We start from the raw sequence: 23375 nt of genomic DNA, 5'->3' as shown, positions 1-23375 counted from the left end.
GGGGCTCGCCTGTCTCCACACCCCGGAGCCTCATGTGGTGGGAAGACTGGACCCCAAGTTCCCAGGGCAGCATCAGGCTGCATTCCTAGAGGCAAGGCAAAGGCACCAGTGGGCTATGCTTTAAAGCATGGGTGGGGTGGGCATTTAGCCTTGTGGTTAAGCTGTCAGAGCCCATACCGAACGCCTGGGTTGCAGCTCTGTCTTTGCTCCTGTTTACAGCTTCCTGCTAAGGCACACCCTGGGAGGCAGCAGGTGATGGCTCAAGAACTTGGGAACCTTCCGTGTCCCTGGCAGACCTGGATGGACTTCCTGGGTCCTGGCTTCAGCTGTTGTGGGTATTTGGGTAGTGAACCAATGGATGGGAGATTTCGCTTTCTCTCTCTGTGTGTTAAACAAATAAATAGCAACCACATTGAAAAATGAAGCATGGACCCCGGGGGCAGAATTATCAGGTTCACTTTTGACAAATTAACCTCTCTGTGCCTCAGTTCTCTCTACTGTAAAATGGGTATGAACACTGTAGGTACTTTATAGCACTGTCATGGGGGTTAAGTGATATTTATAAAGCAGGGTAGTGCCTGGCTCATAGTGGGCACCATAGGAATGCTTGATAAATTGATAATCTCACCCAAGGTGAGGCATCCTACCTGGTCCCCATCTCTGTGGGATCAGGCAGAAGAGGGCAGTACCTTCTTCCATCAATTGAAATAAGTAAACATTCGTTTCGAGGCTTGGCCAGCTCGTCAATACCGGCCAGTTCCACACTTGCCCCCTGCTAAGTCTCGGCCATGGAAAGCGGTTTCACTTAAGAGCCGCAGTGCAACAGCTGACCGCAGGCTTTCTTTTCAGCACAGAAGGTTCTCGGCACTGGACGTGCTGACAGCATCTGGGCACTGGGGCGGGAGGAAGGCAAGGCCCCTCCTCCTCGCGTGCGGGCAAATTCTTTGGCAGAACTAGTGGTGCTCCCCGGGAGATGCGCCGAGCAAATGGGTCCACTGCTGCCTGGGTGAGTCATCCTGCACCACATTAGCTCCCACAAATCACAGCCAGCCCGCCCTCGACAGGCAGGTTTGGCTCTGGGCTCTGCTCGCTTCCGGGCAGCCTCTTGTGCGTCTCTTCCTTCCCGGTGCTGACGCGTCTCTGCTGCTCTCCCCAGCGCTGCTCATTTGAAAAACCCACACACACTGCAGTGAGACGAAACCTGCACGAGGGCCGGCCCTGCGTGTCCCTGAGCCCGCACCCACTTCAGTATAGAACCCAAAGTCTGGAATTAGCACAAGACAGAGTTGGACACGTCACCAAATTCTGTCTTTTCCAAAATGTCCCTATAGCCTTGTCCTCCACTCTGTACAGTGTGTGTATCTGTGTAAGCATAAAATATTTCTGCACCCCCCACAAGCAGAAGTGCACGTGTGGAGCCGGCACTGTGGTGCAGCAGGTTAAAGCCCTGGCCTGCAGTGCCAGCATCCCATATGGCCGCCGGTTCAAGTGCCGGCTGCTCCACTTCTGGTCCAGCTCCCTGCCAGTGTGCCTGGGAAAGCAGTGGAAGACAGCCCAAGTCCTTGGGCCCCTGTACCTGTGTGGGAGACCCGGAAGAGGCTCCTGGCTCTTGGCTTCAGATCAGCTCAGCTCCAGCTATTGCAGCCATTTGGGGAGTGAACCAGTGGATGGAAGACCTCTCTGTAACTTTGTGCTTCAAATAAATAAAATAAATCTTTAAAAAATGTGCATGTGTGTCCTGTTATTTGGAGCACCCCACTTAGCACCATCTGCAGCTGGGGTGCACCATCAGCTCACTGTGCCAACTGCAGTCACAAAGGATCTTCCAACTAAGCAAGGACCCTCAACTATAACCTTGAAGTGTCCTTGACGTGCTGTCCAGTGATGGCTGCCCAGCAAGTACCTGTGCTTCTGTGTGCACCTGTTGAGGGCAGTGTCTGGCCCTGTTCACACCTCCCACAAACCCAGCTTGGGACCTGGCACTGAAGGCCTTTCATTACGATCTGAGAGTTTTTTTTTTTTTAACAACTCCTTCGTTTGCTCAACAGCACACTGGGTGTCTCCAGCTAGGCGCTGCAGATGGGGGAAGTGTGAGATGCAGTCCTGTCCAACCATCTGTTGGTTGACAGAAGAGAGGGACATGGGGTAAAGTATTGGGCAGATGATTCCAGAAAGTGGGGCCAAGACCTTCATCCGAGGAGTTCAGCTCATTCTCAAGTTCACGGTGCTGTGTGCTCAGGGTGGCCCAGTGACGCTAGCTTCTAGGTGGAGTATACCCTTCTTGGGGCCCGAGTGCAACTTCACAGAGATTAGACTTATAGCATTACCAGGTTGGCATGCCCCCAAACCACCCAGTCCAATGCCATTCAAAGCCATGGAGCCTTTGGTGGCCTGCTGATGGCCTCAGAGCCCATCTCCTCTGTAAGCCACCTGTGAGAGGCCAGAGTCACGCCATGACAGGCTTCTCACAAGACAAAGGGCAGGCTAGGCCCAGGATGCGCCTGGCAGAAGATGAAACTTGACACCAGGCAATCCTTGGTCCGGCAGGGCGGCGGGGGGGGGGGGGCAACTAATGGGGGGGCTCAATGTATGGCCATATGAGGGGAAAGGAATGCGGATGTAATACTTTTTTGCCTGGGAACTATAAAAACCCTGGGAACAAAGAAAAGGGGTCTTGGTCTCCCAGCACTGCGTTGCACGGGAGGCTGGGGCCCCAGCATGCTGGACCTACAAATAAAGTCCCTTTGTTCTTTGCATTACTGTGAGTCTCGCTGGTTCTTTCTATCCGGGCAATCCGGAACACAACACACCACGTTCGTGGACAGCTCGATGAGAAAGCAGCCCCCTGCTCTTGGTTTCTCCCTGTCTCAGAGCTGCACAGGAGCAGCCTGCTCAGCCTTGCACCAGGCAGCTCTTCAGGCACTTGGAGGTGGAGTTCAGCCCCTCCTGAGGTCTTTCTGGTCTTAAACAGTCACCATCCCTCCTGCCATGCATTCAAAGGTCTACAGAGGTTGCAGCTTAGAGGACACACATTCCAACAGCAGCCTTCCTAGGGTAGGAAGCCCTTCCAGAAGGTCTCTGGAGAGAGCATGCCAGGAATTGCTTAACCATTCGAAGTTACAGCAGGTGTGGTGATGGGGTGGTGTCTTCACACCAAGAGGCAGTCCTTGTTTTGCTGGTCAGGTGTCCTGCTACAGAGATATCTGGGGTGACCTGATGCCATCTTTGCTCTCCTCCCACTAGTCCTGGGGTCTTTGGTCTAAAGCCCCTTTCACTAATGCTGCACCACCAAATCCCAGAGCCCCCCACCAGATCTCTGTATGAAGGGCACTCTTCACGGATTGAAAGACAAACTCTTAATGCACTCCTAATCCAAGGAGGCGGTCACTAGAGATCCTTCAACCAGGAGAAGTCACCAGCAGGAAAAACCAGGGGCAGCAAGTTGCCACGTCTCAGCGGGTACGGAGATGGGAGACACTGGCTGTGTAGAGACGGGTGTGTTGCTAGCAGGAGACATCTCTGCTGCCCACCTACTGTTATTAGAACCCAGAGTCAGAGGCGGTCCTGGGTTAACGCCCTCCTGCCCCAACTATGGGCATGTAATCACCACAGTCTAACAGAGGGTGAGACGTCTCTCAAAGCCCTCTCGCCACTGCTGGGCCCCATGCCCACCGCTCCCTGGGACAACAGGTCCTCCCAAAGTCACTTCTCAACCCCCACTCCTTCCTTCCAACCCACCCTGCACTCTGCTGCCAGGGGATCTTTCAGACCCCACCTTGCAGATCTGCTTACAGCCCTCCTGGCCCCTCCCTTTGCTCAAAGGGGAAGTCCAGACTTCTTGAAGCGGCTCTCATCAGCCACAGTCACCTGCCCCCACCTGCAGGCCCCACTGCAAACTCTGGATTCCACGCACGCCGAACAGCGGCTTCGTATTCCTCAAACGTGCTCTGCTCTTTCGTGCCCCGGCCCAGACGCAGCCCTCGCTCGGGATGGTCTTTCCCTTTTCCACGCCTGGAAACTGCTGCTGCCACTTCCAAGATCAAACACGCATCTCGCCCGTGAAGCCGTCCCCGGGCTCGGCAGGCAGAGCCGGTCACCAGTCTCGGAACGCACAGACGCGGTCTGTTTCTGCTCTCATCAGCAGCTTTTGTTGTGTGTTTACACGCCCGTGAGCGCCTCGAGGGCAGAGGCCACGTCTGATTCATATCTGCATGCCTCCTGCCAAACCCCCACGCTCAATAAATGTTTGATGAACGACTGAAGGAAAGGGCGTTCATCATCGGGAAATCGCTCATCAGAGCCCTGTACATCAGTGTCGCCAAGAGAGGTTTTCGTCGGAGGTGGTTTCTGGGTGTTAGTGTGTAACGCTGCTCTGGCTCAGCCTGAAGCAGTCAGAAGCGCTGGCGGGGGTTAGAGGAAAGACATTTTGTTTGCTAAACAGAAGAGCTGCGCGATGAGATGGAACCCGGAGATATGCAAATGCCTGCTTTATTTGTAGCAGAACCTGGGAGAGTCACACTAGATTATTTTGAAATTAATGCTGGCTGGGTGTGTGCAGCGTAAATGTGGTCCTCGGGAGAGTAAAGGCTGCATAATGCAAAACCAGAAGGCAGCTCGTAAACGCACCGGAGCTCCTGCCAGCCCAGCCTCTGCACCAGAACATTCTAGACGGTAGGACCCCCACGCTATCTGCAAAGATTTTTTTTTAAGATTTATTTATTTATTTGAAAGTCAGAGTTACTCAGAGAAAGAAGGAGAGGCAGAGAGAGAGAGAGAGAGAGAGATCTTCCACCTGTTGGTTCACTCCCCAAATGGCCACAACAGCCAGAGCTGAATTGATCCGAAGCCAGGAGTCAGGAGCTTCTTCCGGGCCTCCCACGTAGGTGCAGGGGCCCAAGGACTTGGGCCATCTTCTACTGTTTTCCCAGGGATGCTGGCACTGTAGGTGGTGGCTTTACCCACTATGCCACAGTGTCAGCCCCTCTGCAAAGATTAAAACCTGTTGCAGGGCCAGCGTTGAGGCACAGTGGGTCAAGCCACCACCCACAGTGCCCGCATCCCATATCTGAGTGCTGGTTCAGGTCTTGGTTGCTCAGCTTCCGATCCCCTCCCTGCTAGTGCAGCTGGAAAGGTTGCAGAAGATGGCCTAAGTACCTGGGCACTTGCAACCCATGTGGGAGACCCGGGCGGGGTTCCAGGCTCCTGACTTCAGCCTGGCCCAGCCCTGGCTGTTGCAGCTATTTGGGAATGGAAGACCTCTATCTCTCTCTCTGTCTCTCCTCTTGTCTCTGTCACTCTGCCTTTAAAATACATAAAATAGATTAAAAACAACAACAACAACAACAACAACAAAAACAAAAAACCTGTTGCAAGCAAATCAGCCCAAACACAAGACTTCAGTCCCGTAAGAGGCTCTGGCTTCTTGCAGCCTCGTCCACAGTGATTCCTCACCAGTGAGAGCTGGGGGGCAGATTCCAGTCACTTGATAAATACTGATCACTTGGCATTCAGCAAACATTTCACAGATGTTCATTACTAAATATCAAGAGGGTAGCTGCGGCTCTGGGCCTGCACATTAGGAATGTAAAAGTACTGTGTCCAGCCGATTCCCTTTGGAGGAAGGATCAAAGGCGTGGCTGCCCGAGCCCTCTGGGGTTTTCATTAGGCCTGTGCTGAAATGGCCGCCCAAGGCCAAGCTCTGCCATGAGGGAAGGAGGGGGCTGGGGTGTGTTTGCTCTAAGAACCCAGGGGAGTTTGTTGCAGTCAGGGATGGGCGGATGAGAGGGGAGGGTTGGGGAGGGCCAGCAATGGGCGCCAGGACATGGAGATGGACCTGGGGGATGGAGCTGCTGCGTCACCCCAGCTGAGGCCCCAAGCACCTGTGGGAAGGGCCCCCGCAGGACCGTGAAGGAGGCAGCAGTGTGTGGGCGTGGGCCTAGCGCAACAGAGCAGCCTGGGCCTGGGAGCCAGCAGCAGGTTTGAGGGCCAGCTCCCCTGCTCTCAGGCTATGTGGTCTTGGCCAGGTGACTTTATCTCGGTTGTTCCATTCTGCGGCAGATTTGCTGGGCTTAGTAACATGCAACTGTGCAATGCTGGGACCAGAGACGCCAGGGCTCCCAGGCACACAGGGCTCTGGACCCCTGCTGGTTCTGGGCCTTGGGAGGAGCAAGGCCTCTGTAGAGGTGGGACACATACATGACATGTGAGGACAAGTCTCCAGGGTCACGGGCACCCAGCTGGCTGTGACCTCCAGGGCTACCCCAGGGCAGCCCAGCCCCAGCGGCTGCTGCCCCACCTCCTCCTCCTGCTTGCACGGAGTCAGGGCAGCTGGCCCACTAGAGGACTCCTAGTCACACAGGTCAAGGTGTCCAGCCCTCGCCACCCAAGGCTGAGCTCCTGGGCTGAGACCCTTAGTGAGAGTGGCCTGGGGGGCAGGACCGGGCCATGAAGGCCCCAGGGTCACAGAGGAGCAGGAAGGGGAACGGCTAAACTTTCAGACTGCATTTCCGCCTCCTGAGTTTAACTCCTAACCCTGTGTCCCTTCCTAGAATCTCCCCTTGTAGCCCAGATCTAAACACGTCCTTGGGTCACCCCCCCCCGCCCCAGAACCCCGAGTATCTGCAGTGTCCCAACAAGCCTGGGTGCACTGTCTCACTGCCTCTGCACATGCTGTTCCCTCTCCCTGGAATGCCCTTCCTTCCCTCTCAATGGACCAGGCTCCCACACATTCTGGAATATTCCAAGTTAATTATGGCGTCCCCTGGCCCGCCCCACCCATATCCCACCATCACCGACTTCTTGCACTGCCCCTTCCAGGAGGAGGCAGAAGGCAGCAGAAAACACCTCCCATAGACCCCAACATGACCCCCACAGACCCTGTCCTCGGGTGAAGTCAGCCCCGATCCCCTCCAGGGGCCCAGGGGTTCCTTCATCTCCCCATGCACCCAGGGTCCTCCCTGGCCTCACACTGCCAGGCCTCGCTGAGCCTCTCAGTCTGAAGGGGGAGGTGCAGGGATTGGAGCCCCATCCTGTGCCTCTCTGAGCTGGACGCCCTCCGTGGGAAAGTGATGCGTGCTTCGGCCAGGCCCACTGTGGGCAGCACCCGGCTGCAGTTGCACCAGCCTGCATCTCTACCAAGAGGGTGGGCGGTGGGAGGACACGGGGGAACCTCAAACCTCAGCCCTGAGCCTGGCCCTCTTCCAGGTGGCCACTTCCACTGCCGCCCAAGCGTCAGAAAATAGCAAAAGGAACTTGAATATTTCATGAATACCAATGAGCACGTGTGCCCTGGGCATATGACTTGTCTGTGCCTCCGTATCCTCATGTCTAAGGTCTCAGCCTTAGACATGTAGCTGTGTGGCCTCAGGCTTGCAGGGTCTGGCACACAATCAGCCTGCATGCAAGTCACATGGTCTCATGGGGACACACTGGGGCAGCTCCCAGCACTGATCCAAGGTCCCACAGGCAGGAACACGCAGGCAAGACTGTCGAGCCCCCGTGTGCCATTCTCTTTCACCAAACTCCAGGCCTAGTCTAGACTCTCGCAGCTGCCTCGCACATGCTCTCCCTGTCTCCAGAAGTGCTCCTGCCTCGTGTGCTCCCCCCGACACCTGTTTTTCTGGGGTCACAAAGCTCTGCTTTGGGCTTTTGCTCCTGCTCCCTAACCAGCCCCTAAATCTGTGACTTTGCTTTGAACTTGCTGCTCAGTAATGAACTTTGCCACCCATTTAGGACTTAAGGGTCTCCCTGAGTCCTCTTGTTCTGCACACCCAGGACACAGGTCAAAGATGTCCTATGCCCACAGAGTGTGACACAGCTGGCTGTCCCCTTACCAGCCCCCCTGCCCCATGCAGGGGGCACTAACCAGACACCAGGACTGGACTCCAAGGTGGCAACTTGCAAAGCTCTCTGCAGTGCCCCAATGGCTCCTCCTCACCAGGGAGGACGTGGGTTTTTGGGGCTGGAGTCGGGGGCTCTGCCACTTGGACTCATGGATACGGACATTGTCCTCCTGAGCTCCCCAGGCAGGACCGTGTTGGGGGGAAAACTGGTCCTATTTTGTGAATTCTCTGGGCAGAGACGGTCTTCAAAGCTGGGATCTGACTCCCTGGGCATCACTGTATAACCAGGAGCCTCAGTGCCCGTGAAGAGCTCCTGAGTTAGTGGAGACTCGGCAGAGGCCTGTCCCCTGGCCACTCACACAGGGACGGCCCTTCACAACACGGCCCCAGATGGCGCCCTGTGAGGAAGCCTCATTCCTGAGAGTGGCAGAGCCAGCCACGGAGCGAAGACCCGGGCTTCCCCTCGTGACAAGAGGCTGGGGTGGGAGAAATGCCAAGGTTACAGTCAAGAGAGACCTGGCTTTCCATCCCAGCCCCGCCCCTTCCCGTGTGAGCGTGGGCAGCGACCGTCCTGTCTGAGCCTCACTTTCCCGACACTGACATGACATGCTAACAGAGTGAGAGCCAGGACCCCGCGCCGCGGCCCGGGCCGCCCCCTGCCCTCCCGGCGCCCGTGGCCGCATGCCGCTACCTGAGAGAACTGCCAGTGCAGCTTCATCCTCTTGGCCTTGGCGTAGCTGCACTCGATGAGGCGCGGGCGGCTGTTGACATCCACCAGGCAGCGGTTGTCGTCGTCGTCCACGGTGGGGCTGAGGATGCCCACGTGGATCTGCTGGCTGCTCGTGTAGTACACGTTCTGCGGTGGCAGGAAGGAGGAACAAGGTGAGATGCAGCAGGAAGGGCAGGCGCGAGGCCCACCGGGCAGCGGGCAATGTGGCCATGGCGAGGACCCTGGATTCCTTCTGTCCAGTGGCCTTCGAACTAGTTTCTATGGTGACAGGTAAGAGAAGACCCTTCTACGTGATGATCCAGTCAAGCCTCCAGCCTGCATGTGTCATGGAAACAAAATTCCCAAGAACCAAAACTTACCCCTACTGTATGCGATGCACTACGATGCTTTCTATTCCACTCTTTCATTGAAAAACATTGACCAGAGCTGTTAACATTGATTTCACCACCCCTAGTTTTAAAGGCATCTTTTGAAGCCATTATGTCCAGACTTGCTGACTTCCTCCATACATATTTTATGCCAGATACTACACTTGACCAATAGACACTGAGCAAACCGGCCCGGGGCCACGCCTCCGGGGGCCTGTGGGGAGGGAAGCAGAAGGTATTGCACATTATCTGCACCCGCACTAAGACTCTCTACGGCTGTGGCGCCGGCACCCCGGGGTCTAGTCCCGGTCAGGGTGCCAGATTCTGTCCCGGTTGCCCCTCTTCCAGGCCAGCTCTCTGCTGTGGCCAGGGAGTGCAGTGGAGGATGGCCCAGGTGCTTGGGCCCTGCACCCCATGGGAGACCAGGAGGAAGCACCTGGCTCCTGGCTTCAGATCAATGCGGTGCGCCGGCCGCAGTGCGCCAGCCACGGCGGCCATTGGAGGGTGAACCAACGGCAAAGGAAGACCTTTCTCTCTGTCTCTCTCTCTCACTGTCCACTCTGCCTGTCAAAAAATAAAATAAAATAAAATAAAGACTCTCTATGAGACAGGATGGAAAAGTTCTTAAAGGGCCAGGTGGCAAAGATGCTCGGCATTGAGGGTGTGCTGGGGGTCCCCAGGATCACCCCCAGGTTCAGTGATTCACACAAGGATTCATGGGACTCAACAGACAGCTGTACTCACAGCTATGGCTCAGGACAGCAAAAGGATACAGAGCAAATCAGCCAGGGGAAAGGGCCCACACAGAGTCAGGGGAGCTAGGCACGAGCGTGAGCCCGAGGGTCCCTCCCAGTGAGATGCGCACCATTCCCCAGTGATGCAGTGTGACTGCACGCATGGCGGGATGTGCTCTCGACCAGGGCAGTGTGTTACAGACTCGGCATCCCGGTTTCCACCAGTGGGTGCTGGTCACATAGGAGAGCAGGCGCTCCGCAGAAACAGGCGGTCTGCACCATCTGATGAGGCACAAGGGGCTCCACTTCCCAGTTCCGGCAGGAAGCCTCCTGACATCCGGGCCCCCAGGTGCCAGCCCAGGGCCCACCCTGTAAGCCGGCCTTTCCAAGGTGCAGTCAGGCCTGCCACGGGGACTCTGGGGGTGTTTTTTGTTTTTGTTTTTGTTTTTTAAATACAGAAGGACAGTCTCTGCAAACTCCACTCTGCAGCTGTCGTGTAAGCATTCCCATAGACAATATGTGAATGAATTCCATGCCACGGTGACACTCTATTTACAGAAACAGCGGCCGCCGGGGAAGTGGCTGGTTCCCCCAGTGATCGAGACACTGGCGTCTCACATCGAGTACCCGGGTTCAGATCCCAGCCCTGCCTCCTGGCTTCATCTTCCTGCTCAGGCAGATCCTGGAGGCCACAGTGATGACTGCGGTACCTGGGTCCTTGCCACTTACATGGGAGACCTGGACTGAGTTCCTGGCTCCTGGCTTCCACCTGGCCCAGCCCTTGCCCTTGCAGGCATTTGGAGAGTGAACCAGCAGATGGGAGCTCTGTCTCTCTCTCTGCCTCTCAGACAACAAAAAGCAGGGAGTGTGTGGGCATCCCGTGCTCTGTGGCTTTATTCTGTCCTGTGGGGAAGCCACAGACCCTCAGTCTTCAAGCTCACCCCACAGCAGTGATTCCCCGCAGGGGCTCGAAGTGAGAACTCACAGGGTTCATCAGCTCTGCTGCTCACATTACAACAGGAACTAACACTCCATCCCCTCTGCTGCCCCGGGCAAACCCAGGAAGCGCACTTCTCTGTGTTAGGTTAGCGTATCCAGGGAGCCTCGAACTGTTCAGAAGTCCCCACTGGCAAACACTGTCCATTAATCCAAGCTGGTAAAATGAAGCATCCTTTGCTGTAGTAAAGAGGAAGCTGACGAATACCTTTTAAACGTGGGTGCAGGGCACAGAGGGGCCAGGGCAGGTGAGGCAGGTGAGGGCGGCTCTTCATGAACCGGTTCTCTCCAACCCTCAGAAGGGCCTTCAGGGACGCAGCGAGGGGGGACAGGGCAGGCAGGGTTGCCCCGAGACATAAGGAGTGCCGTGACCCAGTGCACGAGTCAAAATCTCAAGGGGAAAGGGAGACCATGCTTGAGGTGGGGGAATCTGGGGACACGGGATAAAAGGCACAATTTTCAAAGACATGAGTGGGTGTCAGGGAGCCACAGGGAGAGAACGTGGACGTGGAGCTGTCGCCACCCAGGGCTCAGTGGATGAGCAGAGACAGCCCAGTTATGTAGAGAGGGCTTCCTTGAGAGACGGGTTGGGGGAAGTGGTGAGGGGTGTTGCACACATACCCCAACTTCGCTCGCCCTCCCCACTGGGTCAGCCCATTGGACGAGCCCAGCTGGAGCCCGGTGAGACGCTGCATAAAGTCAGCCTCTCAAGGTGGCCAGTGTGTCTGGAGGGGCAGCGGAAGACACCTGCCATAGCTAGGACCCACTCTGTGGTTGCCTCCATAGAACCATGGGGATAGGCGTCAACATTACTAATGTGATTCTTCTCTCAACGGAGGTGAGGAATCGGGGTGATCAATGCTGGGGGCAGGGGCTGAGTGCAGGCAGAATGGCCATCTCCATGTGGAACCGTATCCAGGACACAGAGGCCAGGGGAGCCTCTTCAAACCTCCCTGGGTAAGAGGTGGGGCACTAATTGGACTCCTGAGACCAACATGGCGTGGGCTGGACTTCCAGGCCACCACCCAGAAAAGGCCGATGGCTTGCTGTGACTTCCAGCTGGCTGGGCCTCAGGGAGAACTCGTGGACTGGTGGGATTTAGGAAATGAAACAGCTGTGCCATTAGACATCTCACCTACGTGACCATTCAACCGACAAATAGCCCCTGTGTCCCTCTGTTCTAGGGACACAGAGATGATGGCCCCTGTCCAGCAGGGGCCACAGCCCAGTGGGAACCCAGCCAGTTGGGAAGCAACGGCCCCGATCACACCAAGATCAGACTGTCTCTAGCTCCTCTTCTCACTCACCCTCACCCTTGCTACTCTGGAAACAGCAGTGAAAATTCGGCCCCTCCAGAAAGCCTTCCTGAATACGCAGAAGTACAGGGCCTCAGCTTGCCGCCGGGGCCCCTCTCCAACACGTGTGCACCCGTTGATGCCCCTGAGCTGAGGACAGTGGAGCTCTGAGCCGCCCTGTGTGCAGGACCCTGATTCCAGGTGGCTCAGGAGCGTGAGCTACAAGCTGAGATGGCCAGGGAACCGTCACTTCCATCCCCAGTCGTCCCCACCATCGGGGTTGGCTCTCCTCCCCAGGCAGGCTCTGCAGGTGCCAGCGGCCACCCAGGTAATCGTGGAAATCAGTTTCATCCACGTGGTTTGTCTGAAGTGTTCTGGAGGGCAGCGTGTGCACCTGCTATCTGGTACAGCTGCCACTGAGCTGCTTATGGCTCCAGAGCCTGGGAAAATCATAACAGAGGCAGACAGTGGTTTGGTATTTAGAAAGCAAGCGACAAAGTGCATCTGGACCGGCGCAGCCACAAAGCCAGCGGATCGCAGACAGACATTCAGCCAGCAGGAATCCCTCAAGTCCTCACTCGGACCTGTCAGAAGCCCAGCCTTGGATCAATCAATGGCCTGAGCACAACAAAAGAGGAAACAGTTTTGTACAAGGTGCCCCACTTTCAGTGCCCGCAGGCCCAGCAAGCACAGCGATGCTTTCGGAGCAACGGGGAGCCTTGAGGGCCTGAGTGAGAGGCGGCTTAGAGCTGGCATCCCCCACAGGGGGTACCTGTGCCCAGCAAGGGCATGTCTGGGGACATTTTCAGTTGTCATGACAGCAGAGGCAGGGGGAGAGGGGTTGCTAGGGAACCTTGCAGGGAGAAGTTAGGGATGCTGCCCAATACCCCAGATGCACAGGACAGCCTCCCACAGCACAGAACTCTCTGGCCCCAAACATCACCAGCACCACTGTTGAGAAACCTCGCCTTCGGCTGCAAACACAAAAGCTGAAAGCTCTTTAGCTCTTACTATGGACCAGGCATGAACTCACTCATGTGCTTATCTCTTTCAACCCTAATCTCAACTCTGTGAGGCAGGTACAGGCTGAGCGTTTCTTATCTGGAATGCTTGGGACCACAAGTGTTCTGAAGCTGTTTTTTTTTTTTTTTTTTCCAAATTTTGGAATATTTGTATATGTATAACAAGCTAGCCTGCAGATGGGATCCACATCTAAACACGAAATTCACTTATGATTCCTACGCAAGGATACTTCAGAAACTGTGTGGGGAAAGTGGAATGAAAAGATCAGTTTATTTTGGTGCAAAAGTTTTAAAAGGCACCCTGGTTTTTTTTCATATGCATTTCCCATAAACTTTCTGAAGACTCCTCAAATGCATGGATTTCAATTTGATTTGCACCAAAATAACTTCTCTTTTAATTCTGTCTTCCACAAACTTTTTGAAGTACCCTGGTATACCTTACACACATAGCACACATAGCCTGACGAAGCTTTTCTACAATATTTTTTAAGGGGCCTTGCTTCTTACTTGATATTTTTTTTAAGTTTTTTTTATTATTATTTGAAAGGAAGCGTTACAGAGAGGCAGAGGCAGAGAGAGAGACAGAGAGACAGAGAGACAGAGAGACAGAGAGAGAGAGAGAGAGAGAAAGAGGTTTTCCCCCTGCTGGTTCACTCCACAAATGGTTGCATGGTTGGAGCTGGGCCAATCTGAAGCCAGGAGTTTCTTCTGGGTCTCCTATGCGGATGCAGGGGCCCAAGGACTTGGACCATTTTCTGCTGATTTCCCAGGCCATAGTAGTGAGCTGGATTGGAAGTGGAACAGTCGGGATTTGAACTGGCACCCATATGGGATGCCGGCACTGTGGGCGGTGGCTTAACACACTATGCCACAGTGCCGGCACCTTTTTCTAGAATTTTTTTTTTTTTTTTTTTGACAGGTAGAGTTATACAGTGTGAGAGAGAGACAGAGAGAAAGGTCTTCCTTTTCCGTTGGTTCACCCCCCCAAATGACCATCACAGCCGACGCGCCAGGAGGAAGCCAGGAGCCAGGTGCTTCCTCCTGGTCTCCCATGCGGGTGCAGGGCCCAAGCACTTGGGCCATCCTCCACTGCCTTCCCAGGCCATAGCAGAGAGCTGGCCTGGAAGAGGAGCAACCAGGACAGAATCCGGCGCCCCAACTGGGACTAGAACCTGGGGTACCGGCGCCACAGACGGAGGATTAGCCAAGTGAGCCGCCGAGCCGGCCTCTAGTTTATTTTTAATGTGCTTGTGTTTTGATTGCAACTCATCCATGACATAAGCTCAGGTGTGGAATTGTCCCTTTGTGGCCTCACGTGGGCACCCAAACAGTTGTGGATTTCAGATGCTCGACTTGCACTACTATTTCATCCCCCACCTTGTATAAGAGGAAACAGAGGTAAAGGTCAGGTCCAAAGTCACACAGTGGGTGGTCAGTGGCTAGGACATCAGAGAAAGTCTGACTCCAGAGCCAGGGTGACCACCTCCCTCGCCCGCCTCTCCAGGGTCACTCCAGCTCCAGAGACCGGGCTGGAGGGAGCGGGGCAGCTGGGAGTCAGGCCTCCCTTGGAGCCATGCTGGGGGCCTGGACTGAGGGGGTGCGGTAGGACTGGAGGGCCCTTTATTAAAAGGCCTGGAATAAAGGGTGGGTGAAGTGCTGAGACAGCAACATCCCATCTGCAGCTTGCGTCAGGGGCTGAGCGAGCCATTACGGCATCTGTGGATGTTTTACAACCCTCACCCCCCTGCCCTGGGGCCCTGAACGGCATCCTCCACCACTCAGCTCCTGGGCAGCCTGCGTGATTGATTCAGCTCATTCTCTGCTCAGCCCCATGCCGCTCAGTAGGGCCATTTCATGCTGATGCAAGATGATACCAGGGTACGAGAGAAACCACCAGCACAGGTAAAAGCACCAGCAGCTCTGGGTCTCGTCCTCCACTCCCGCAGGTGGGGGCAGGAGGAGCGACTCCCGTGCCTGCCCCCAGGGCCACAGAGCCAAGGCCGCAAGGACCCCTGGGTGGGAGGTTCCCCTTGGCCTACCTGCTGCCCTCCAGACAAGGCCCCTTCTGCAGGGCACAGGTGGGCACCCCTGCCAGGCCGTCCTCAGCAGCCTTCCCACGCCGGCAGCCTGGAGGTGGGCCCGGCCTCTTGGGGGCTGGCGTGGGGCCTTTCACTAGGACCCTCCCCCGCCCCTAGGCATCAAGCATCACCTCGCTGGTGGGGACTCTGCCATGGCAGGTGGGGGTGGCAGGTCCTTGTAAGGGAAGACAGAGGAGAAAACAGATTTCCATCCACCTAGTTTCCAGGCCCTCTGCCAGACACTTCCTATGCTGCAGGCCACCCTCCACCCCAATGATTTTGAAAAAAACAAAGCAAAACATGTATTTGTTTATTTGAAGGGTGGGGAGAGAGAGAGACAGAGAGACAGAGAGAATGAATGCGTTTTCCGTCTGCTGATTCACTCCCCAGATGGCTGCCACAGCCAGTGCTGGGCCAGGCTGAAGCCAAGAACCAGGAGCTTCCTCTGGGTCTCCCACATAGGTGGTAGGGGCCAAAGTATTCTGTTGATTTTCCCAGGGCATTAACAGGGAGCTGCATTGGAAGTGGGGCAGCTGGGGCACGAATGGGCACCCACATGCAGTGCCGGTCCTGCAGGCGGCGGCTTTACCGGCTACGCCACAGCATCGGCCCCACAGGAAACTGAGGCTGCAAGGTTTAAAGACCTTGCTGAGGTGCACATGGAGGCAGTTGCCGTCTCCCCTCCCTGCCCGAGGAGAAGCTCCGAGCGAGGCTGGGTTCTTGGCCTGTCAGGGCCCACGGCCCCCTGCCCAGGAGGAGCGGCCCTCCCCATTCCCCGCCAGGATTCTCCACAGCCTGGACTGCAGCTGAAGCACCACCTGCACCCACTCGCGGGCCCTGGGCTGAAGCCGACCCAGGCCCAGAGCTGGGCTCCCAGGGCCACCTGACCGCCTCTCCTCAGAGCCAGCAATGGGACTGGCAGGGCTGTTTCTATCAGTTGTTCCTGCTGGGTCCTGGGGACTCCCAAGAACGGGCTCAGCACCCCTGCAGGTGGGGGTCTAGGGCTCCCTGCCAGCTCATCCACACATAAGGTGGTGACTGCAAAATGGAGGGGCGGGGGCTGGCCGAGGTTGCTAAGGGATGGCCAGGCTGGGGGCTGGATCTCAGGAGGAAGATTTGGGAGCACATGAGTCTCAAAGAGGTGCCCTACATCATCAGGCTAGGTGCACCACAGCTGAACCACTGGGGAGCTGCAGGACCGAGAAACCACTGTCTCGGGCCTGGGGCCTAGGCATGGGTATATTCCAGGCGATGCTAACGTGTAGCCTAGATGAACTGCAGGGCACCACCTGTGACTCTGGATTCCAAGTCTCCCTCTTCATGTGGGTTCCAGCAGGAGCCCTCTCTGCAGGGGCACTGCTTCCAAGGTTCTGAGGAGGGCGGTCAAGAGGTTCGGAGGGCCCCTGGCTTAGGACAAGGTGTGGTACAGCATCATCTGGGAACCTGTTAGGAATGCACATCTTAGGGGCTGGCACTGTGGTGTAGCAGGTAAAGCTGCTGCCTGTGATGCCAGCATCCCACATGGGCACTGATTACTGTCCCGGCTGCTCCACTTCCAATCCAGCTCCCTCCCTGCTAATGGCCTAGGAAAGCAGCAGAAGATGGCCCAAGTGCTTGGGACCTTGCACTCACGTGGGACACCTGGGTGAAGCTCCTGGCTCTGTTTGGCTCAGCCCTGGTCATTGTGGCCACCTGGGTAGTGAACCTGCAGATGGAAGATCTCTCCCTCTGTCTGTAACTGACTTTCAAATACACAAATAAATATTAAAAAAAGAAAAGAAATGCACATGTTTGAGTCCAGCCCCACAGTTACTCAGTCAGAATCCTGAGTGGGGCCCATAAGCGCAGTCTGAATGAGCCCTGCAGGCAAGGCTGCTGCATGTGAATGAATGTTCCAGAACCACCTGTCTGGGGAGAAAGTGGCCTGGTGGGATAGGAAGAGCAAGGACCTCCAAGTCAGGCCGACCTGGGACTCTGCTCGACACCTCCGCCCACCCCTCACTTCTTGGCCAGCAAGCTCTCCTGACCCCCACTTCTCAGCCTGAAGATGCATTTGGTGTGAAGGTTAAAATGCAGCTTCTAGCCTGGCCACAGGGACCAGTGTCTCCGCAGGAGGGCAAGTAAAGGCCAGGAGGGAGGGGACGGCAGGCCCGGCTGCACGGCTTTCACCTACCCCACCTCTGTGGCCCCTGTCTCGGATCCGACTGGCCTGGGAGTGGGGGTTCAGGGAAGCAGCGGACAGGCTACCGGATGTGGAGGGGCAGAGGGATAAGGAGGGAAAGCCTTGCTTTATGAAATCCCAAGGTACAGAGCAGCGACGGTGATATCCACAGCGAGTATGAGGAACGGGCTCCTTGTCCTCTTTACCAAAGAATGAGCTGGAGGCCTCTCTGCAGACAGGGAGAGCTGATTTGAGGGTTTGATCATTGGCCATTAACCCCGGGGCACAGAGGTTCATTACTGTGCTGACGGCCATGGTGCACAGATGCTAAATCAGGAACGAATGGGAGTCATTTCCGGAATGATCTTAAGTCCACCAGCCACAGCACTAGGGCCCATGAGGAATGGAAAACAGCTGTGAACAGCCCAAATGTGCCAGGCAGGGTTCCAGAGCTCGGAGCTTCCCTGTCTCCCTGGCAGTTGGGGAACAGGTGAAGTTAAGCCATGGACCCCACCACCACCCCTGCCCCGCCCAGTTTTGGGGGCAAAGGTTGTAGCTGACATGCAGCCCATCAGTCAGCAGCTGATCCAGTTCAATTCAACCAGCACCCTCTGTGCGGTCTCTCTTGAGCTGGGCACTGGGGAAGTGCAGCTGTCGGCCTGATGAGGACTGAGACTTGAAGAAGGGCGAACAGGAGACCCCCATGGCCGGGCTGCTCACAGGTGTCTGGCCAACCTGCACAGCCACTCCGTAGTGACGTCTGTACCTGGGCTGTCAATGAGTGAGGAGTGTTGAGATCAGCCTGGGGAGAGAGTAGTTTGCCCAAATAATTGACAAGGGACCCCTGGCAGAGGACACAGGGTAAACAAAGTCACAGAGGCTGCACCACACGGTGCCACGGCAGGGAAAGGGAGCGTCTCTGCGGTGGGCTGGGGGTGAGGGATGAGGCTGGAGAGATTGGATGGTGCCCTGTCTGCCGGCCAGCGGTGACCTGCAACCTGAGACTGTGCCCCTCTGCTTGTGAGCACATCTGAGGGTTCACAGTCTTTCGAGGAGCCTTGAAAGTGAACATGAGCTGAGGCTAGGGGTGACCTGTGCAGGCCTAGCTGGGAGATTCTCGCTGTGCCTCTGCAGAGCAGCAGGAAGAAAGGCAAAGCTTTTGACCTCGGAGCTGCCTTTGAACTTGAAACTGAACAGGAATGCCCAAGCCGTGCCTGGCTTCTGCCTTGTGCTGTGTAGCCGGGGATGCAGAGTGTTGCTGGGCTGGGAGTGTACCACGTAGGGTCCTAGCCATTGCTGTGTACTGCGGTTTAATCCCAGGCCTTGCATCCACAGCTTTGTCATTTTTCTCAGCACTACTCTGGGCGCCTGTGACCCCTGGACCCAGGGTTTCCCTTGTGGGCCTCTCTGCCCTGAGAGACGGCCAGGTAACAGGGTCACCCTGGCCTCCTGCACTGAAGCCGAGGGTTGGGAGGAGTGAATTACCAGCGAGAGGCCAGAGACAGACCAGAGAAGAGTCAGAGCTGCAGGATGCTGAGAGTCACATCGGCTTTCTTGTGGCAGCATCTTGCCCCACCCTGGCCTTAACAGTAGGCTGGCCAGAGTCCTGTACCCCACTGCCTTGGCCCAGGGGTAGCTTCCAGATCAGTATGTTACCCAGTCTGGGCCAATGGAAATCTGCCCTGGGATTTTCTGTATGCAGCAGGACACTGCTGGAAGGTTCTAAGCCTGCCTTCCTCCTCAGGTAAGTCAGGAAAACTCCTTCACCATAGCAGAGAGCCAACTCACACACAACGGGGAGCAGAGCCCTGAGGTGGGGAGAGGGGGAGGGAGGGTGAGGGGAGGGCAAGGGGGAGAGGGGGGGAAGGGGAAGGGTGGGAGAGGAAGAGGGATAAAGGGAGGGGTGGGAGGGGGGAGGGATAGAGGGAAGGATGGGAGGGGGGAGGGAGAGGGGGAGGGATAGAGGGAAGGGTGGGAGGGGGAGGGAGAGGGGGAGGGATAGAGGGAAGGGTGGGAGGGGGAGGGATAGAGGGAGGGGTGGGAGGGAGAGGGAGATTCCGATGGAGAGGGGGAAGGGGAGGGAAGGAGAGGGGGAGGGGGAGGGAGAGGAGGGATGGGGGAGGGAAAGGGGGTGGAGGAGGGAGGCAGGGAGAGGGAGAGGGGGAGAGGGAGAGGATTTTACTTCTTCAAGCTCTGGATCCAGCTCTGCCTGAAGCCAGAGGCAGACACGGACTTGTCCTTTACAAGAGGGGGTAACACTTCTTTGCATTTGGCTTGAATTGAGTTTCTGTCACTTGCCACCCAGAGTCTTGTGGAACACAGCACACACAGGAGACACTTTTAGGTCACAGAGATGAAGCAAAAGGCTCATCAAGTCGTCACGGGGCCCCTAGTGTCACTCCCTTCACTCACTGTGCCTGCTTGGACAGGGAGCAGGTAGGGAGCCGGGGTCGGGGTGGCCACATGCGCTCCAGTTTATTTGTTGTTGTAGCTAATGACTGACCCCTGCCCCAATTAGCAAGCACAGTTTGCTCATTACCGAGTTCTCTACAAGAAACCTCAGCCATCTGATGTCTGACCCCTGAGACTCCTTTTGTCTCTGCATTGGAAGGTGTTCATCAAAGCCCCTCCCAGCTGTATCTGTCTGTCCACTGCTGCATGAACTGTGTCTACCCACTAGCAAATAGCTCTGAGAGAGACTCCCCCCAACATTCCTCTTAGAAATTCTCCTTAAGAAAGGAGACAGTGTGCGCGTGTCCGGCTCACTCACTCCTTGTGACAAGGCCACTCTGGAGAGAAGCGGCAGTCTATGAGTCGGCCTTTTGTCAGCGAGTCTGCGTCACTCCCTTCAGTCACTGTGCCTGCTTGGGCAGGGAGCAGGTAGGGAGCCGGGGTGGGGTCGGGGTGGCCACATGCGCTGGTGAGGCCCTGGAATGGGCTGAGGGGCAGCACTGTGTGAGTGCAGGTGGAGAGGAAGCCCCAGTTATGGTGAAGTAGCTCAGCACGGCTCAGGATATGACGAGGGACGGGGATCCCAGGCTGGGACAGCTGGTCGAGCCTCTCCTGACTGGCCATCTGCCCTGTCTCCAGGAAGCAGCGAGCGCTTGCAAACTGCCCTGACCTAGGCCTCAGCCTCCTGTCCATGCTCCTTGTTCCCCCTGCTCTCTGCCTGCACTCACAGCAGCCGGGCTGCCTGGCACAGGTGCTCTGAGCTGTGGAGGGCTCTGACCCTGAGGGAGGCCAGGCAGAAGCACGCTGCCAAGGGACGCTTCACTGAGGCAGCCTGATCCATAGCTACGGCCAGGGCCAAGGCCCCAGCAGCTGGAGAGCGGGGTTTGTCCTAGGGCAGGAGGCTGTGCACAGGATGCGTGCTGCTGTCAGCGCATCAGCAATGGAGCTGGGAAGGTGCGGGCGGATCGCCTGGGCATCTCCAAGTGCTTCTGGAGGTGCAGTCACTGCACTTAACCCTCCCCAGCTGTCCTTCGAAATGCAACTGGCCCTTCAGCCACCCTTGAGACATGGACCTTAGCAAGGGTCTGGTGACCACTGCTCACAATCCCCCGCAGGGCTCAGCCTCCCTGCATAGAGGACAAAGCCCAGGGGATTCCTGGAAAAACCTATTCTTACTGCTTCTACAGAACACTCCAGTGCCAGCCCTAGTTGTAGCTGTAGCAGACACTGTTGGTGCCTGCAAATGAGAGAGGCGTTCCTCTGCCCCAGGGCCTTTACCTCCTGAGGGTTTTCCAGGCCTGCATCAGGCCCCAGGGGCAGCCAGGATAGCTAGAAGCAGGTGGATAAAGAGCCCACCCTTCTTACTCCTTGGGATCATCCTGAGGTAGGGTCCCTCCAGGCTTCTGGAGATCCCAACACCAACCCAGCAGCCACCCTGGGACTTGCTCAAATGCCCACTCTGGGTTGCCTTCACTGTTCCCCACCTCTGTCCCCAGGTCATTTTCTCACGGCCTCACCAGTACTTCCTAGAAGAGCAGTGACTTGCCTCAAGCCCTGTCTCAGGGCCTGCTTTCAGGGAAACCCAATTTGAGACAGCAGCTGAGCCGGGGCTCCATCCCCCTCCGCCTGTCTGTCCGGGTCTGCAGCAGGTGTGCTAGCAGCTGAGTTGCACTTGTTCCCCAGCACAACCTCAGTCAGCAACGGGGCTCAATATAAACACCAAGCTCGATACCCCTAAGCCTTCTGGGGTCATCACATCTGATGGGCCCCCTCCAGTGTGGTAGCCACTGGGGGCCCTTGGCCTGGGAGTTCTGAGGGTCTGATGCCCCCTCTGACCTGGGGGTCCGTGGGACACCAACATCTAAGCTCCCCTTGTGGGTCCTCCCCTGCAGGCTGTGATGCTATGCTGCTGACAGAGGACTCTTCCGTCAGAAGTATGTTCTGTCCTAGAGAGCCAGCTTGAGGGGATCTGGACACCCCCATGCAGGGGCTGCCTACCTAACCGTGACCCAAGTCCTCTGAAGCTGCTTCTGTCCAGACGCTGGCCCCCACAGTCAATGCTCCGTGACTGCCCTGTGGTGAGAATGGAGTTGTTACAGAGGGCCAAGGAGACTCCTCCCCAGAAAGATGCAGAACCAGGTAGCCTCAGCCGAGGCATGTCTGGGGTAACTCAAGAGAACATCCAGAAACTCCTGCTGCCGAGGCCCCCACAGAGGCCCTGGCTCCTGTGGGTCCCCAATCAACCCTCCCTCTGCGTCTCTAAAAATCAATCACCCACGTTTTCTCCAGTGGTGCCCGCTTTTTGCTTTCAGCCTAAGCTGCTCCAGTTTATTTGTTGTTGTAGCTAATGACTGACCCCTGCCCCAATTAGCAAGCACAGTTTGCTCATTACTGAGTTCTCTACAAGAAACCTCAGCCATCTGATGTCTGACCCCTGAGACTCCTTTTGTCTCTGCATTGGAAGGTGTTCATCAAAGCCCCTCCCAGCTGTATCTGTCTGTCCACTGCTGCATGAACTGTGTCTACCCACTAGCAAATAGCTCTGAGAGAGACTCCCCCCCAACATTCCTCTTCTGCCAACACAACCCTCTGCCAACCCTGCATCAGCCTGTGACAGCCAACGCACCTTTCTTAGCTACTCTAACTCATCGCTCAGTCCGCTGAGGGCCCTCCTTGCATTCCCCACCCAACTGAGCTATTATCCACTTTATCCACCTCCACATCACTAAAGCGAGATGTGACCTCCTGTCTAGCTTTGACTCAAACGGAATGCAAGCAGCTATGGGCACGTCATTTCTGATCTGAAGCTTTGGGAGCTGTCATGTGACCAACACCTCCCCTTTTGGGCCTACAGCATCCTGGATGGGGACTGCTCATTTGGCCCTACAGGTGGAGTGATGCTGAACCAAGACGGTCACGGAGCATAGGCAAGAAATTAGCAGCTGTTGCAGGGCACTGGGAGTTGGGGGTCATCGGCCTAAGAGAAAGAAACGCTGCCGAAAGCTGAAATGCGGTGCACTGGCTTTGGGGCTAGAATTGGGCAGTGAGAAGGTGGAGCGAAGGTGATGTCTTCTGTGCAGTGGTGAAACATCTGTCTAGACTGCTGCCTGCCACAACGTGGTAGACTGACACCACGCTTGAGAGAGGCTTTGTTACTATCGCTGTTTTGGACAGGATGCTGCAAACGAGAGATAAGGTCAGGAGAGAAACGGCCTGCAGCAGGACCGGGAAATGTTTGCTATTGTTAGCCACTGAGATTTTGAGGTTGCGTGTTATTGGAGCATGATGATGCCTGAACTGACTGACAGCCATTTTGCTGTGCTCCCGCACCGAATCATCACATGAAATAGACTCACAAAATGTGCTGCATGCTCTTAGGAAAACATACAAGGGACTTTGGGGATCTGTATGCAGAGGGCTTGGCCCAATGTGGGAGAGTGAAGAGGGCGGATTCAACAGAGACTGACTTGGCTGCAAACCACTGAGCCTCCCTGTTCCAAGGGTTCACTGGCCATTGACCACAGACCATTTACTCAGCCACGCATTCTATCAACTGGTTCCTCGATCAAAACAAGGGGTATAGATGCTGCTACCCTCGCAGTTTAGCAGACCTATTGGGAAGTGCCAGTGCTCAGTGTCAGCTGCTGGTAACGCTGTTACAATGTCAACCATCCCCTATTAGAGCACAAGGTCCCAGAG

The 23375-nt window shown here is 56.1% G+C and overlaps 1 protein-coding gene across 1 annotated transcript in view; it reads right to left on the bottom strand.

Annotated features, from left to right (window-relative positions):
• The window catches only part of GALNT18 (polypeptide N-acetylgalactosaminyltransferase 18), a 353053-nt gene that overhangs the window by 5643 nt on the left and 324035 nt on the right, over positions 1–23375 (bottom strand). Inside the window, exon 10 of the mRNA XM_008266222.5 lies at positions 8533–8697. Coding sequence (XP_008264444.1) covers positions 8533–8697 — 165 coding nt within the window. The remainder of the gene's footprint in view (positions 1–8532; positions 8698–23375) is intronic.

This window comes from Oryctolagus cuniculus, chromosome 1 (genome assembly GCF_051225735.1).
Source record: "Oryctolagus cuniculus isolate XC-2025 breed Fujian yellow rabbit chromosome 1, ASM5122573v1, whole genome shotgun sequence".
Lineage (NCBI taxonomy): Eukaryota > Metazoa > Chordata > Mammalia > Lagomorpha > Leporidae > Oryctolagus > Oryctolagus cuniculus.
This window is presented reverse-complemented; position numbering and strand designations above follow the sequence as displayed.